This window comes from Vidua macroura, chromosome 6 (assembly GCF_024509145.1).
Source record: "Vidua macroura isolate BioBank_ID:100142 chromosome 6, ASM2450914v1, whole genome shotgun sequence".
NCBI classification, from domain to species: Eukaryota; Metazoa; Chordata; class Aves; order Passeriformes; family Viduidae; genus Vidua; species Vidua macroura.
The window spans coordinates 61656493-61671841 of NC_071576.1; the positions used below are offsets into that span (position 1 = coordinate 61656493).

Below are 15349 nucleotides of genomic sequence, written 5' to 3' on the forward strand. Positions count from 1 at the left end.
TTTAGCCCTAAGGTTTATTAGAATACCTGTGTCTCTTCAGTAGCTGTGTTTTCAAATTTCTGTGATTTACACCTGTGACTGTGTCCCTAGCAGAGGAAGAAAGGTAATGAAGCTCTTTTTTTTTTGCACCCTGCTCTTATTTTTCTGCAAAAACTGTTGGACATTCTTGAAGCCTCGTGCTTTACACCATTTCTTGACTGTGCTTCCATTGGTCCTCGAAGTGTGAAGCACTGTTTGATCTTGGTGTTCTCATGCTATTGCCAAGCCACAGTGATTTTTTAATAGAATTTTTAACATTTCTGGTACAAAAGAACTGAAATTCGCAAACATTAAGTTGTAGGAATTTCGTCAATATCTTCTTAGCAGGCAGAAAATATCTGTGAAAGGAGCTGTCTGACCAGTCACTGGTTTTCCTTTTAGAAAAGCAATGTATTATGGAAGAAAGGGCAAGCCACGTTCTGTACTTTGGGAACAAACCAGATGAGCAATTGCAGATGAAATAAAATCTTATCACTTATTAAAAACCTAAATAGTTTTTAAGAAGGCAGTTCAGGGAGGCAGTACTAATGAAGTTATACAGTGATTGTTTCTGTACTGCTTTTCTGTTTTGCTAGTATTTGTGTCCTCAGTTGAAACTCCTGTTTGGGGTGGGTGTCTGTGGTAAAATGAGCCATGCAGGCCCTGCTTGGTGATGTGTTTGAGGGTGCAGTTTGTGGGGCTGGGGCGTGCTCAGCACCTCAGCTTAGAATAATTTGCTAAATTGGAGGAAGGCACTTCTACTTATTTGATTCCTAAGTAGTCAGTTTCCACATTTATTATTGTGTCAGCTGTATCTTTTATTTTAAAGCATCAAATTAAATAATAGCTTATGCTGGCTTTCTGTTTTAGTTCATGCATTTAAAACCTGGAAGTCAGATAAAAAGATAGTTTCAGAATAGATTCAGTATATTATTTATGAGTGGAGCAACACATTAGCATGGAGTTCACAATAGATCATATCGCTTTTATTCCATCTTACAAGCTTAGCAGCACAAACAGAATAATCAACATATTATTTGGCTGTCATCTGCTGAACAGAAAGCAGAGATCACAAGGAGGTTTTCCCTAGCTGCAGTGATGGCCTTTTTGTTCCAAGCCCCCATCTGGGAGGGCCATGGTGTGTTATCATATGGAACGCGGGGTTTGCTGTAATCTGCTTAGCTGCACTGCAGTTTGAATCTTTATTCCATGTTTGTGTAATTTATAATTTTAATGAGACCATGGCTCTTGTGGGCTTTGAAATATATTAAAAGCTCTTTTGTGCATATGCTTTTGTTCTTGCTTAATAGGCTCAGTGTATTTAAAACTGATGAATTTTTATTCATGGATTTGGATGTCTGGGGATTAACTTAGACTGAATATCATTGCACTCATCTATTGATGTTTGGAACTTTTTTATACTTGTATCTCTTAAGTGGAGAAGACCTTACAGAACTTGTGTTTTACACATAAAACAGCTCAGAAATAACTAATAAAATTTTATTGAGCAATGAGAAAAAATACTGATTACACTTTATTTTTACTGTATAAACTCTCATGAAGTACCACTTTGCTCTGAAAAAAGTCCTTGAGTCCACGTTCATGTGTGTATTTAGAACTTTGTAACTAAAAATCAGTTTGGGAAAGCAGTCAACATTTTTGCAGAATAACAGCAGTGATAAGCACTTGATTTGCATTTTTCTTCTATTCAGGTAACTTGAAAAAATAAATACTGAGCACTCTCTTGTCTGACTGTGTTGCCTTTCTCCTGTTTTTTAACACATTTTTTTAATGCAGAGTGTGCATGAGCTATTTTATTAGAAGGTGATGCTCATAACTGGGGAGTATTGATAAACATGCAGAAGGATTCTTCACTGCTATTTTCTGACAGTGCTAAAACTGGTCTTGTTTTTTGCTTTTGTATTTTTCAGATGTTCAATGGTTTGTTTACGGTTTAATTGTCTGTCAGGTTTGATTTCCTATTTGTTTAAAGATTTGATTCTTTGTGATTTCTGTGTTTCTACACTAATGTGGAGCCTCTTCAATGATGGCAATCTCTCTGAGGCCAACACTGGCAATAAGATGGAGACAATTGTGTTTTTTTCTAAATATGTTATTTAGAAAATATATTTTATTTAGAAAATAATATTTTTTTCTAAATATCACCATCTTGGTAATGGTGTACTGAAACGTGGAGGGGTTGTTTGATGTGGAGGGACTTTGGGTTTTTGTTTGTGGTGTTTTTGTTAGGTTTGTTGGTTTTTACCAGCAAACCATCCTCTTTGTAATGTCAAAATATTTTAAGTAAACAGCTTTTTTAGTTCTCAGTGCACAGGGAAGTTATTCACCCCTCTTCCATTCGCTGCTTTGAGCAGTATTTCCAAAATCATCTCTCCACAAGATGTGTCAGCTGGGAAGCACAGGGGACACATGAGCCAAGGGCAACTTCAGATTGTGTAGGGTTGTAGATTTTTAGTGCCTAATGTGAAAATTAGGCTTTGTCTTACTAAACTGAAATGAATTTCCAATGTTTATATGTCTGCGTCTCAAGGCAGTGAATGTATTGAAATTGAAGATAAACACATGGAGTTATTTGACCATTGTGACGCAGGCACAGCCCGTTTTTCTCAGTTACCAGGAAGGTGGCTGTGGTGTCTGCCACACCTTTGGTGTTTGTCCTGACTTTGACCTTGTTGCAGAAGACTGTAAAGTGAATTTTGGCATCCCTGAGGCCCAGGCCTGCCATGTATGACCGTGCCTTTGCTCAGCTGTCTGGATTTCAGTGTTCAGCAAAGAGGAGTGAATGGAGCTGCAGAGGAGGACAAGCTTTGGAATGCATCTGGCCATTAAAGCAGCTTTTTATTCAGGGTTGTGCAAGTGTTAGGAGCTGCTTCCCAAAGGTAAATAGAACCAGTGAGAACTACCTGAAATCTGTGTTGGGAAATTGCTCATTCTTGTCGGTAGTCTCTGGTTATTTAACACCAGCCAATTGTGTTATGTTTACAGGATTAAACTCCTTGTCAGCTTGAGATCAGCAGCTGAAGGAGCTCTCGTTGGAGACAAACTGCCAGTGCCTCGTAGAGATAATGTGTAAAAAAGTAATCTCTTCCAGAATATCACCAAGCTTGCTCACATTTGCCAGACCAAGTCCAGTGTTTCTTCCAGAGTAAAGCAACAGCTGGAAATAAAAACCAATTCTTCTGATCTCCAGCACAGAGGGACCTTTTGAAAATTGTTCTTCATTTTGCTTTAGATGTTCAGAATCCTCAGATTATAATTAGAATATTTAAAGCATTTTGTATATTTTGTATATTTATATTTTGTATATTTATATATATTTAAAGCATATTGTGTATCTAATATGGGAAGCATCCAAATAAACAAGATACACACACTTCGTTCTTCTAGCACATGTAACATCAGTTTCATGCAGAAGTTTTAAAATAATAGTTTAATATAAATAACAGCTCAAACATAAATATTTAAATGGCCTAGTCAGTGTGGAGTTTTTTCTTTGGTTTGGGTTTTTGGATTGTTTTTTTAAAATAATCTCAGAGTAATTCTGTGGGAAAGAGGTGGTGCAAGTTATGCAGGGAGAAAGGTGTCTGGTTAGAAGTGGAGAACATTGGCAGAAGAGTTTGTGTTGTGGAAGGAAAAACTGATAATCTCTCACTACATACTCAATGACATACACTACAATTCACTACAATTCACAACATATTCAGTTCCAGAACTGGGAAACATTATATAAAGCAAATGCTACCAGAAATTTTTTATGAAAGTAAAAAGTCTATTTAGTGCCAAGTGCAGTGATTTGTTTAGTCATGCTTTCAGTGCCTGCAGTTTTGATTTTCCTGTATTTAAAAATTCAGCGCCACATTAAATTGTCTTACACAATACCGTTGCTTTTCTGGAAATGATAAATCTGCTCATTGATTTTCTAATTTTATTATGTACACAGCTAATTGTAATCCAAGATTACAGCAAACAAGATGTTAATTTCTAGACAACCTATGTACATTTCCCTCAGAGTGCGAGTGCTACAGAAGCAAAGAGTACAAAGAGAATACCATTTGTGCTATCCTCACAGGAGCTGTCAATAAAAGATGTAATAGGGGATTTAGGAATCTGGAAATGGCCAACTAATTTATGTGAATCTATTTTATTTCAGCTAGAAAGCCCAAGCTCTGTTTCGTCTGCACTGCATATTGCAGAGCACAGGCTGTCTATAGAAAACCAGGCGGCTGCATATGGATAGTCCCTTGATATCATTCACTTGCTGTGTAATCTTATTATGCAAAGTTCTAATCTTCACCTAGAATGAATGCCTCTGGGTCAGAATATAGTCATATCAGGGTTTTTGAGGTCATGTTTTGTGATCCTTAGCTTATTCTTCTAAGTAGAGCTGGGATTTAAAGAGTATTCCCCAGACACTGGCAGAGATAGACGGCAAAACCTGCTGCCTTTTTGGAAGACAAGACCAACATGAGGTCCCTGGTAGGATTAAACTTGATTTGTAGCTGTAGGATTTTTTAACAGATGTATTATTGGACAGGGAATAGGGGGCCACCAGCACAGCGAAATTGGATCACAATTGGCATTCTCAGGGAGTCCGCTGGCTGCTAAAACAGCAGCTGCATGTGGATTTGACTTCTTTCAGGTGAAGCGACTTCCAGTCATTTGGAAAGGATGGGATGAAAAGGAACCTTGGTGATAATTTTGATGTCTGCAAGATTTAGTACCAATGTAATGGGATTATCGGTAACACCTTCGCTGCAGAAAAAGCCACCTGGCGCTATAACTGGCAGCAACTGAGAACTAATCCTTTCCCATCTCTTGGATGTCATTCATGAGGCTCCAAGTGATTTCTACCCTGCTAGCTGTGATTAATTTTATAAACAAACAAACAAAAACCCGAGTGATGAAAGCATAGGCTATGGAAGGAAGAGGGAGCAGAAGATACTAGTAATTACATTTTGCATTTTATTTGCTGTGTATTTTACAGCTATACAGTTGTGGTAAAATAACCAAATTGTGGTTTTTTGTGATAAATATGAATGTGTGACCTTTTTTAACCAGTGTTGATTTCAGCAGAAATTTTTCAGCTACCTGCTATATGATAGTAGGTAATACCTGGAAGTAATTACAACAGGTATTAGGCCATTAGTTCTGCAATAAGGATGTTTATACTACAGAGCCATTAAGTTTTCAAGGGGCCTGTGACTTAAATAATTTGTTTTACTGTGCTCAATGGTCTTATGTTCGATCTGGTGGAGTTGCCTGCTGATGGTACTTTGTATTAAAATTGTGTGCTGTGGAAAACTGTTCAGCTGTTTACTTCCGTGTGGTCAACAATATGACATTGTTTCAAAAATGTAATGATATGAAGTTTTCAGAGGAAACAATTCTATTTTAATGATGCTCAAGTTGATTCCTGTGTGGATTTTTTTTTTCTTTTTAAATAAACTAGTTTGGTCTGGTGGTTTTTTTTACTGGACTTGCTACAACCAGTTTTTAACTAGAAGTTGTTACTTAAAACTACATGGAAACTTTCAGGATTTTAGTTCTTTGGAATGAATATTAGATGTCTAAAGATGAACCTTAACATTTAAAACACCCTCCCATCCTCAGGAGGTACCTTGCCAGGGTCAGATTGTATAATCCAGGTATATATGTGCTTCATTGGAAATTAACTTTCTTGGGTAGTAGTCAAAAGCTTTTATATAAAACTAAGAATTTTTTGATCGTTATCATAAAATCTAATAACCTTGAGCATTTAAAAAAATTCTTTGTACTACATTTTTAAGAAGGGGTTGGTGAAATCTATGTCTCAGGAGTTAAGAATTTATTTTAAGAGAATTGGGAACAAAATTTGAGAGCTCTTCATTCATGTTCTGTCCTTGTGGTTAGCTTTTTGCCATGGCAGCTGTAGCAGCAGGCAAAGCTCACTCTGAGCCCTGGGTTTCCCTGAATAGCTCCCAAATCTACTCACAAGCATCCCAGGGAAACACGTGTCCAGGGTAACTGTCCCTGTTTGTGTCACCCAAAATCCAAAAGGAAACGGCTTGCAATCACTTTGAAACTTGTTTTCTGAGCTGTAGAGCTGTTGTTTGGAGTTTCATAATAAAAACATTTTAGTTACAACCTGACAGCTGTTGACATAGTAGGTTTGCACATTCTCTAGATGTTGTTACTCTTTATTTGTCCCAATTTGATCTGTGTACTCTGGGCATTGTAATGCATTGTTTGTAAATGCCTTTCTACCTGCAATACCCACAGGTGCCTAAATTCTCTACTACCTTCATATGTTAATATAAGGTTTCTGAATAGCATGGAGCAAAAATAGAGGATGCCTGTGCAGGATTTTTCTTTCTCCCTGAACTGAGAAGCAGCGTGAGGCTCCTTTCTAGCAGGTGCTGTTAAGAAGGATTGGTGATGGACTTCTCTCCAAACATGGTTGGGCATTCACCTACTTCTGCAACTCAGATTCATCTGCCGTGCCTTTTGTGACCTGTCTCACATTTCTGGGCTCTCAGTGTGTCTGGCCTAAGAGTAAGGCATTGGTTGGTGCTTTTTGGGTGCACTGAATTGAGAAGAACCAACCACTTCTCTGCCTTGCCAGAATGGATTCTGCTGAAAGTGCATTCCCCTTCCAGGGGAGCTGCTCCAGGTCCTGCAGTGTGTCCTGCAGCGTGCTGGGTGCTGCATCTGCCAGACACAATTCAAGACTTTTCTCTTTTCCATGGTGTTTTGGGTTATTACTGCGAAAATGATCAGGTTGAATGTGAATGTGAATGATGAATCACAGCTTGGTTTAAGCTGTTCTAGTGCAGAGAAGTTTGTGTAGATTAAAAAGTATGTCTCTTTTGGAACAAGGAAATGAACTTGTTAGAGAATATTTGCTCCCAATAATGGTTGTCTTTTGAATGCAGTCAGGTAAAACTCCCATTAAATTCTAGTGAGAGTTGTGAAAATAAAGCCATGCACTTGTAAATTCTTATCTTTCATTAGTGAAATGCAATGAAATGTAGAAGATGTCTTTATTTCATTTTAAGTGGCCATATTTTACACAGCATTTTTCCTTTTTTTTTTCTTTCAACATACTGTATTTGCTCAGCAAACTCTAATGACCCATCTTAGTAAAAGAGGGAACTCTTGCAGTGGTTTTAGTTCATGATAAGGCAACACTGAGTTTAAGGGGAACAGGTTTTTTGCAGAATGTAGAGCTTGCTTCAATTACTTCAGTATGTTTTCCACTTCTTTAAGTGTAACCACCAAATTTTGATAAGGAAACATTTTATTTAGATTAGCATTGCAGGAACTGGATCAGAGTTGGACTTGAATACTTGGGGAAGGGGGTCAGAAGATGTTTACAGCTGCAGAAGTTACAGCACTGTGCTGCAGCTGAGAACAGAAAGAGCTGATGCCTTATTTCTATATCCACCTCTTCAGGTCTATCTGATTATTTCTTGGTTTCATTGCACTGCTGTTTTTTTTTTTTTTTTAATCCACCTGCTACAAAAGATGGGTTTGTAAATGTTGGATTGCTTGTTCTCCAATGAATGACCCTCTTCTGTTTTGCTGTAGAGCCAGCTGGGCACCGTACCACTGTAGGATGCTTCGCCATGCCCTAGGAAAAACCTTCCGATTTCTGGGGTACACGGTGCAATATGGCTGCATAGCACACTGTGCCTTTGAGTACCTTGGAGGAATTGTTGTGGTAACTCTTCATTTTCCTGACATTTAAAAGGAGATAGAACTGTAATACTGACATTTTTCTATGTGATGATGCCAATATTTCAGGTTTGTTAATTTTCCTCGAAGCATTGAACACAATTTATGGGAAGCGGGCCCAGCCTTTGTGACAATTATTTGTACTTCAGGCATTCATGTTTTCTGATGTGTGATTGCTTGAGGCATCACTGAAGTAAATGGGAAACTCTGATTAAGCCTTTGGCAGAGTCCATCCTTTAAGAAAGACTGGAATCATCAATAGGAAATGCCTTTGTTTTACACTCTGGCCAAATTTCTGGGTGTTTTATGCTCCTTGCCCCTCCTCCCCAGGTCCTTAACCTGGCAGATACCGCTGCTGGGCATGGGGGAGCTTGGCTGTGAGCTGCTCCTGCAGCTTCTGTGATGATTCTGTGTCACAGAGAAGAGAAGGGGGTAAGCTGGTATGGCTTTGGGCACTGCTCCTAAAAATTTCTTGGAGATGCAGTGCTGAAGGAATCCATAAGGGCCTGTAGCACCTAGAGCAGTTCAGGACCAATCCCAAGGAAATATGGAGCTGTAACAGAGTTAGAGGTGCTCTAGAGGCTCCCCTCAGCTTTTAAATGCATCACACATTCCTTGGAGGAGCTCACTTTTAGTTCTCTACATTCCACCTTTTCTGATTTATTAGCATAAACTTGAATACAAGTTTATTTTAGATAAAGCAGTTTGAAATAGTAATTTTTTTTCTCCTTTCTTTTGAATTTGCAGTGTTCTGGACCTTCCATGGAACCAACCATTCAGAACTCTGATATTGTCTTTTCGGAGAGCCTCAGCCGTCACTTTTATTGCATTCGAAAGTACGCTCCTCTCTTGAGACCACATCTGACATTCTCTTTGCCAGGGCTTGTCAGTAACCACATCCTGACCCTTATTTTTAGTGCATTTTTCTGCTTCTAACTTGCAGTTTTTCATTGTGTCTAAAGGATGTTAAAGTTATCAGCACAAACAGCCCAATGAACAACTTGTCAAAATTCAGTTTGGATTTAGTTTGTTGTCACTTTCACAGCTTTGGCCAAAAAATAGAAAAAAAAAATCCCTTTTTTTCCTCCCCCTTAATGATTCTACTGAGTGAATGTAACTTCTTTTCTAAGTAGTTTGGTCTTGAAAACCAACTAGGGGTATTACTGGTCTCAGGTTATAATCTTAAATATTTCATAAATCATCTCAATAACAAAAATTCACTCAGCTTTTAAAACTCTGTGAAATTACACTTGAGTAAAACTGAAGAAACCAAAATTGTACACAAGAATTTTCAGCACAATGGACTTTCTTTAATGTGTGTGAATATTTTTGGAGTAGATACATGGATGCTCATGTACTCAGCCAAATAGTTTGTAATGAGAGTTCTTCTGTTTGTTTTTGTTTGTTTTTTTCCTCTCAGAGGAGATATTGTAATTGTGAAAAGCCCAAATGACCCCAAATCAAATATCTGTAAAAGAGTAATTGGCTTGGAAGGGGATAAAGTCTGCACAAGCAACCCTTCAGATTTCCTTAAGAGTCACAGCTATGTAAGTATTAGAGTTTCTTACTATGTAAATTAATGATTACTTAAGTAGGCCTGGTGGTCTCTAAAGGGTTTGCAATATTTGAGGATCATAATAAATCATAAATTATGACATTAATAAATTATTATTCTTGAATATGTACAGTAAAATGTTGTACTTTTAGGCTGTCTATGCCAAGATGTCTTTCTCTGCCTTTTGTTTCTGTAGGAGCTGTAGACAGATAATATTCCTTTGGGAGAATACTCTGAAATTCTCTGTATAAAGTGCAGTACAGATGACAGATGCAGGTGCTTGGTGTTCAGGCAAAACTGCTTCTGTATTTTAAACACTAAGAAGTGAATATTTGACTCTTTTTTTTCTTTCAAATTTTTCTTTCAAAATTATACTTTAGTGTATCTCTATTTCAATGTGGCAATATTTTAATGTTCCTCAGTATGGCTGGAAAAGTAGAAGTTTTCCTAACTTGGCCAAAAGGTCAGGTGAGGCAATGAAAAGGGAAAAATAATCTCAATGTTCATTTGTCCTTATGCAGATAGACCTCACAGAAGTTTGGGAAGATCAGTGACAAAATGTTTTTAGCAACTTCTTTTTGTAGGCTATCATGAGAAGAATCCTCAGGAATGATGATCACAGAGGAATGTAGGTTTTTTCCTTGTCCCAGAAGCATGTTTGACTGTTACCTCTGTTCAGCACTTGTGGAGCCATCAGATATTCCCAGGCGTTTTGAATCTTTAAACAAAGCTGTGATTTTGCCCTTTCATATCCACTCCATCCTCAGAATAAGAAGAATGAGCATGTGGCTGAAGTCCTGTGCTGTGAAGGTGGAGAATTTTCTGGAGCACTCCTTACAGTTTGTGACACATAAATCCTGTAAAAGTTTAGCTTCCATAAAGGCAGCCACCTCCACCAGGGAGCCTCCAGGTACCATTGCTCCATTTGTATTGAGCAGCTGAAGTGGAGTTTGTCTTTACTAAAAGGAAAGATTCTTGTCAACGTTTTGTTTAGCACCAGGAAGTAAGGATGTGAGTCTTCCCCTGCCCTGAGGGTTTCAGTTTGTTTCTTTCACTCCAGGGTTGAGGCAAGACACCTTGGGCTCCTGCCTCTAAGCTGCACATCTGCTGTAATGCCAGAGCCACTGGAGCTGCTGTTCTTAGAGCTTGCTCACTTGTGGGCATACAGAAGGAGCTCATTCTCTGTTACATTTTGAAGGGGAGGACAAAACATTTAGTTTTTCACAAATCAAATTGTGTTAACCATTTAACCAAGGGAAAACCTACCAAAAACCCCAAAGAACACAAACCCACTTTTCTCACCAAGTTGAAGGAATCCTCTAGCTCTGGTGGAGCTCATAATTGTGATGGAATACACATTTCCCAGAGGAGACCAACCTGAATTCTGTGTACACTGACAGAAGACACAAACAGAATTTCTCTGAGCATCTTTTTCCTCACTTGTCTTAGTCTTGAAAAGGAAGTTCTGGAAAGATTTGTACTTAAAACATGCTATCAGCTTTTCTGGAAACACTGAAGTGACCAAATGAATATTCAGCAGAACAATTTCTGCCCTAGTGCAGGATTTCTTGTCTCCAGTTTTAATTTAAAATATGAGGAACAAGAGCAGATGGGGAATGCAGAGTCCATTTCCTGTTTTCATAAAGGCTAATGTGTGGAAATACAATGAAGTGACAAGCCTTTGTAATTCTTACACCATAAATTGTATCTAGGAGGAGAAATTATCTAAATGGAAGTGCTCTTGTGCCTGATACCTGTTTTCCTTCTACCTTTAGTGCTTGGTAAAGAGGTAGGTCTTTCCATCTGTTCAGGAGACACTTCCTTTACAGAAGAGTAAATTCCCAACGTGGATATCTGTACTTTATGTTCATAACTGAGGCTGGATTACTCACTGAGTAAATTGTTGGGGAGGGGAAACGTGTTATGTGTTTATGTTTAGGCAATTGCCTAATCAAATTCCTTCTTTTAGTGAATCACTGTGCTATGCACTTTTAACTCAAACACAGAATTCCTCTCAGCAAATAATGGCAGCAGATGTACAGAGAACTGGCTGTTTTGTTGATACTTGCCTGAGGTGGGTTTTGAAAAAAAAAAAAAAAAAAAGATTGTCCAAACTGAGGAAAGGCCTGGGCTGAGGTTCCAAATGACCAGGGGTGCTGCTGAGGGGTCTCTCTGCCAGGGGAAGGTACCACTCCTGAAGTGAGCAAAGCCTGGAAAGTGTCATGAGTTTTGCACTTTCTATTTGCCTACTAGCTGCCTTTTTTCAAGCAGGAAATCTGAGTGGTGTGTGAATGCTGTGACTCCGAAGTGTGTAAGGTCAGAGCAGTCTTTGTTTTTTTATAGCAAACTGCTCAGCTTTCCTTGAGGGCTTGTCTCCTATTTTGGGAAGTTTCTGTCATGTTGCAGACTTACACAGTAAATGGGAATATCAGATGCCAGCAATATTGCCAAATTAGGCAGCTCAGACCCCTGCTTCAGTCTGTGCTGCTGCTTGCCAACTAGAGGATAGGTTTTCTGAGCTAGCCAGTTCCTGGAGATGGCAGAGTAATGGCCATACAGCTGAGGTGAAATTACCTGCAAGCACCTGCTTTAGATTTGCCCTAAAAGGAGAATCCTTAGAGTCACATTAGTAGGAATTGTTCTTAGTGTGTATTGACTGTGTCAGTGGTGGTAGTGTTGGCATATTTTACAGCATTGACGTTAGGGATCTTTTAGAATTTAGGGATTTCTTAGAAGCATTGTCACACACAGTTCTTACCCTGAAGCCTAAGAGAATGCTAAAATCAGATCCTACTTGAGGTGCTGGTTCATTCATGAATATATTTCTCAGGATGCCTTTGTGTGTAGGTAGGAGAATGGAGAACTCTGTTTACAATTTGCTCTCTGTAAAATTACACAGATGAGATACATTATTGCTGCAAACAACCTGTAGATTAAAAAAGAAATCCAAACACAACAAACCAACCTTCCAAGCTATAAAGAAAAGAAACAAACAATCAAAAAAATCATACATAAGCTGAAAATCATAAATAAGTTGTTCTGAAAATAGGTATATCAGTGAGTAGAAATGCACGATGGCAGTGGCAGTTAAAATACTCTTGCTGCTCTATTTAACTGAAGGAAGACATCATAAGAGAAAATTATTTTTGTCAGAGTGCACTAAAGCTAAAGCTGTATCAAAAACCTGTCTCTGATGGAGTTGGATTACAGGCTGATGGAACTAATGCCACATATAAAACTGAGTGGCATAAATTAGGCATGTGCTGAAATGACAATTTAAGTACATACGATTGGAGTTTATCTGTAGAACAATAATTAGGGAAATCTTCCTATTTACATGAAAGTATAATGAAATTCCTTTTTTGAATAAGCTGCTATAGTAGTATTACAAAGTTAGGAAAAGGTAGTTTTCCTTTTTGTTGATATCTGGTCTGGAATGTGAGCATTAGGCTGGCACTTTTGCAGGGCTCTTTTTTGGTTTTGTGCTAAATGGACATTTGTAAATAGAAACAAGTGTATTTGCTGTAATAGACATTTAAGAATGCATAATGTATTTTTTCTGTATCAGAGGCAATGTGGTAGGAACCTAGAAGTTAAAAAGGTGAACAACTAATGCTGTATTCAGAACTAGTTCCACTTATTAAGAGATATCCTATTTTATTAATTTAACTATATAGGGATTAATGAGGATTAATAAGGAAATTAACCACAGTAATCCCCTGAAATGGTCCTTAAAATAAAAAAATAAAATAAAATAAAAAAACAGCGGAAAGGTTATTTTTCATATTCAGGCTTTTATTTCCTGTTTAAAAAAGTTTTAATACCGGTTTAGAATTCAGATTGAGTATCTTACTGCTCTATTTGAATTTGTTTTAATGCCATTTACTTTAGCTTTAATTTCTTTACTTACCATATGTTCTTATCCTGCAGGTCCTATTTACAATGTGAAAAAGTGAGGGGCTAAACCATCAGAATCAAACAGCTCGTATGTCATAAAGCACCAATATGCTGAGCCTTCGTGGCACTTAAACAAAAGTAGTCCCTAATAATGTCACTTAATAGAGGCAGAGTCTGTAAATAAGGAACTGCCCCGTGCGAGTCCCGGTGATAAAAAGCTGAGCTACAAATCCATATCTCAGCAACACCGTGCTGGTGATCAATCAGCTCCCACTAATGCTGCCAGCCTGGCTGCTGGGGGAGTGTTTGCCTTGTGCTGCAGCGAGATGGCATCTCCTCATCCTGTGGGAGCTCCAGAGCCAACAGAATTCCCAGGATAATGCACCTCGCTGTGTTTGCACAGTGCTGGTAACTCTCCAGCAGGTCTTGGCAAATGCAGTGAGAAGATGTGGGCACTAGGAGTAACATAATGTCAAGGCAAATGGCACAGAATCGTAATCACAGGGTTTGAATGCGCCCTGCAAGACGCTGAAAAGTGGTTTGATATTTCAGTGCACTACTGGATAGTCATTTTAAGATATCCTAAATAGCAATTAAAAATAAACCTAATTGAAACATCACTTCTTTTCCATTTGCTCTAAGTATCTTAATGTTCACACTCATGGTTTAGTAGTTCACTGAGTAAGTTTCAGTAGTTGCTGATATGGAAAATGAGTAAGGTATTTTCTTGCTCCTCCTTAGCTCTAAGTGTTCCAGAGGTTTGAGAGAAAGTCATGCCATAATTCTAACCAGCAGCTGTGCTGAATGTCTGGTGGGAGAGGAGAGTTAATGTGGCCTATTTGTTGGCGTGCAGATGGCTCTATATCCCAGTACAGAGAGTTCATGACTCATGCTTACCTTGAATTTCCTGAGAAGTTGTTTTAAATCAAAATTCTGATTTGTCAAAACCAAATTGTTCAAGGGAAAAGAAACACAAATATTTTATCAGTCTAATTTCCAATATTGCCAGAGTTTCTTCTGCTCAAGTGGCTTGGTCTTTGTACCTTTGCAGTTTTGGTTTCGTGATGCTTCAAGAACACAGAGGTAGCTACATTTTATGATGCTGTTATTCCTCTGCTCAAAGTTCAGTAATAACTTCTGGGAAGCTGCTCAGGATGGTGAAACCAACTACTTGGGACTCAATGAAAGCTTCTGAGCACAGGATTTATTCTGACTGTAGCAGCTGTGCAGGAGAGATTGAGGTCCCTCCTGATGGAGCTGGCAGACAGGATTCCTTAGCCCTGATGATATTATTTATCAGCCCCTGCTCTCCCAGGCTGAACTGCAGATCTGTGAGCACAGGGCACACCAGTGATGCTGATGGGTTCTGTGTTAGAACCAGTTCCAGCTGGGTCTGCACCCACAGGGTTTTGTGTTCTCAGACTTACACTTTTGGGTGACCCTGTTACATCATCTGTTACCTGGAGAAGAAAATCCAACCCTTCGTAATCATTGCTGTCAGAAAGGTCTCTGCAAACTGTTAAGTAATCTTTGATGGATTTGTAATCAGTACTTTCTTCTAAAACACTTCTGGCTAATAAATCTAAGGCTAATAAGAGTCTGGACAGATGAATCACAGGCATATTCTGAACTTTTGTTCAGGAGTTTCCAAATGTAGCTAGGAGATTTGGGTCTGGAAGTTTTGGCCTAAGAACATGAACCAGTTAGTTTTAATTTTAACTGATAACAGTTTTAGAAAAGGAAAGATGATTCATAATTTAAATTTAGGGTAGCAGCTAGAGGCTTTAGAAATGAGACACATAGCTTTTCCAGCTGATTGAGATCTGTGTATTTAACAATATGATCTAGAACTCAGCATTAAATATTTACAGCAATAAACAATGCATGCAAGTGTTTGAATTAACACAGTTGAAAACTTTTGGAACAGGTAAAAAGCGATACTGAGAGAAATCAGATATTTTTCTCATTTGACTGGCATAGACATCTCTGATGTGGAAACCTCTCCTATTAAGCCAAGAGTGTAGTGATCAAACCTTTTAAGTTCCACGCAGTCAAGCCCAGGACAGCAGCAATTACTCCTACATTACACAAAGTTTAGGAGCAGCAGTGATGAAACCCCAAACATTGAAATAACCAGTGAGTGCT

The 15349-nt window shown here is 38.4% G+C and overlaps 1 protein-coding gene and 1 long non-coding RNA gene across 3 annotated transcripts in view; both read left to right on the top strand.

The window, feature by feature from the left end:
- The window catches only part of IMMP1L (inner mitochondrial membrane peptidase subunit 1), a 32403-nt gene that overhangs the window by 6612 nt on the left and 10442 nt on the right, over positions 1 to 15349 (top strand). For both annotated transcript variants that reach the window (XM_053981718.1, XM_053981717.1), the window contains exons 2-4: positions 7606 to 7738; positions 8500 to 8588; positions 9173 to 9299. In XM_053981718.1, the coding sequence (XP_053837693.1) occupies positions 7634 to 7738; positions 8500 to 8588; positions 9173 to 9299 (321 nt within the window). In that variant the 5' untranslated portion in view covers positions 7606 to 7633. The remainder of the gene's footprint in view (positions 1 to 7605; positions 7739 to 8499; positions 8589 to 9172; positions 9300 to 15349) is intronic.
- LOC128809609 (uncharacterized) lies at positions 2202 to 5510 on the top strand. The gene is made up of 2 exons (XR_008437788.1): positions 2202 to 2918; positions 3025 to 5510. It is a non-coding gene; the product is annotated as an uncharacterized LOC128809609 (long non-coding RNA).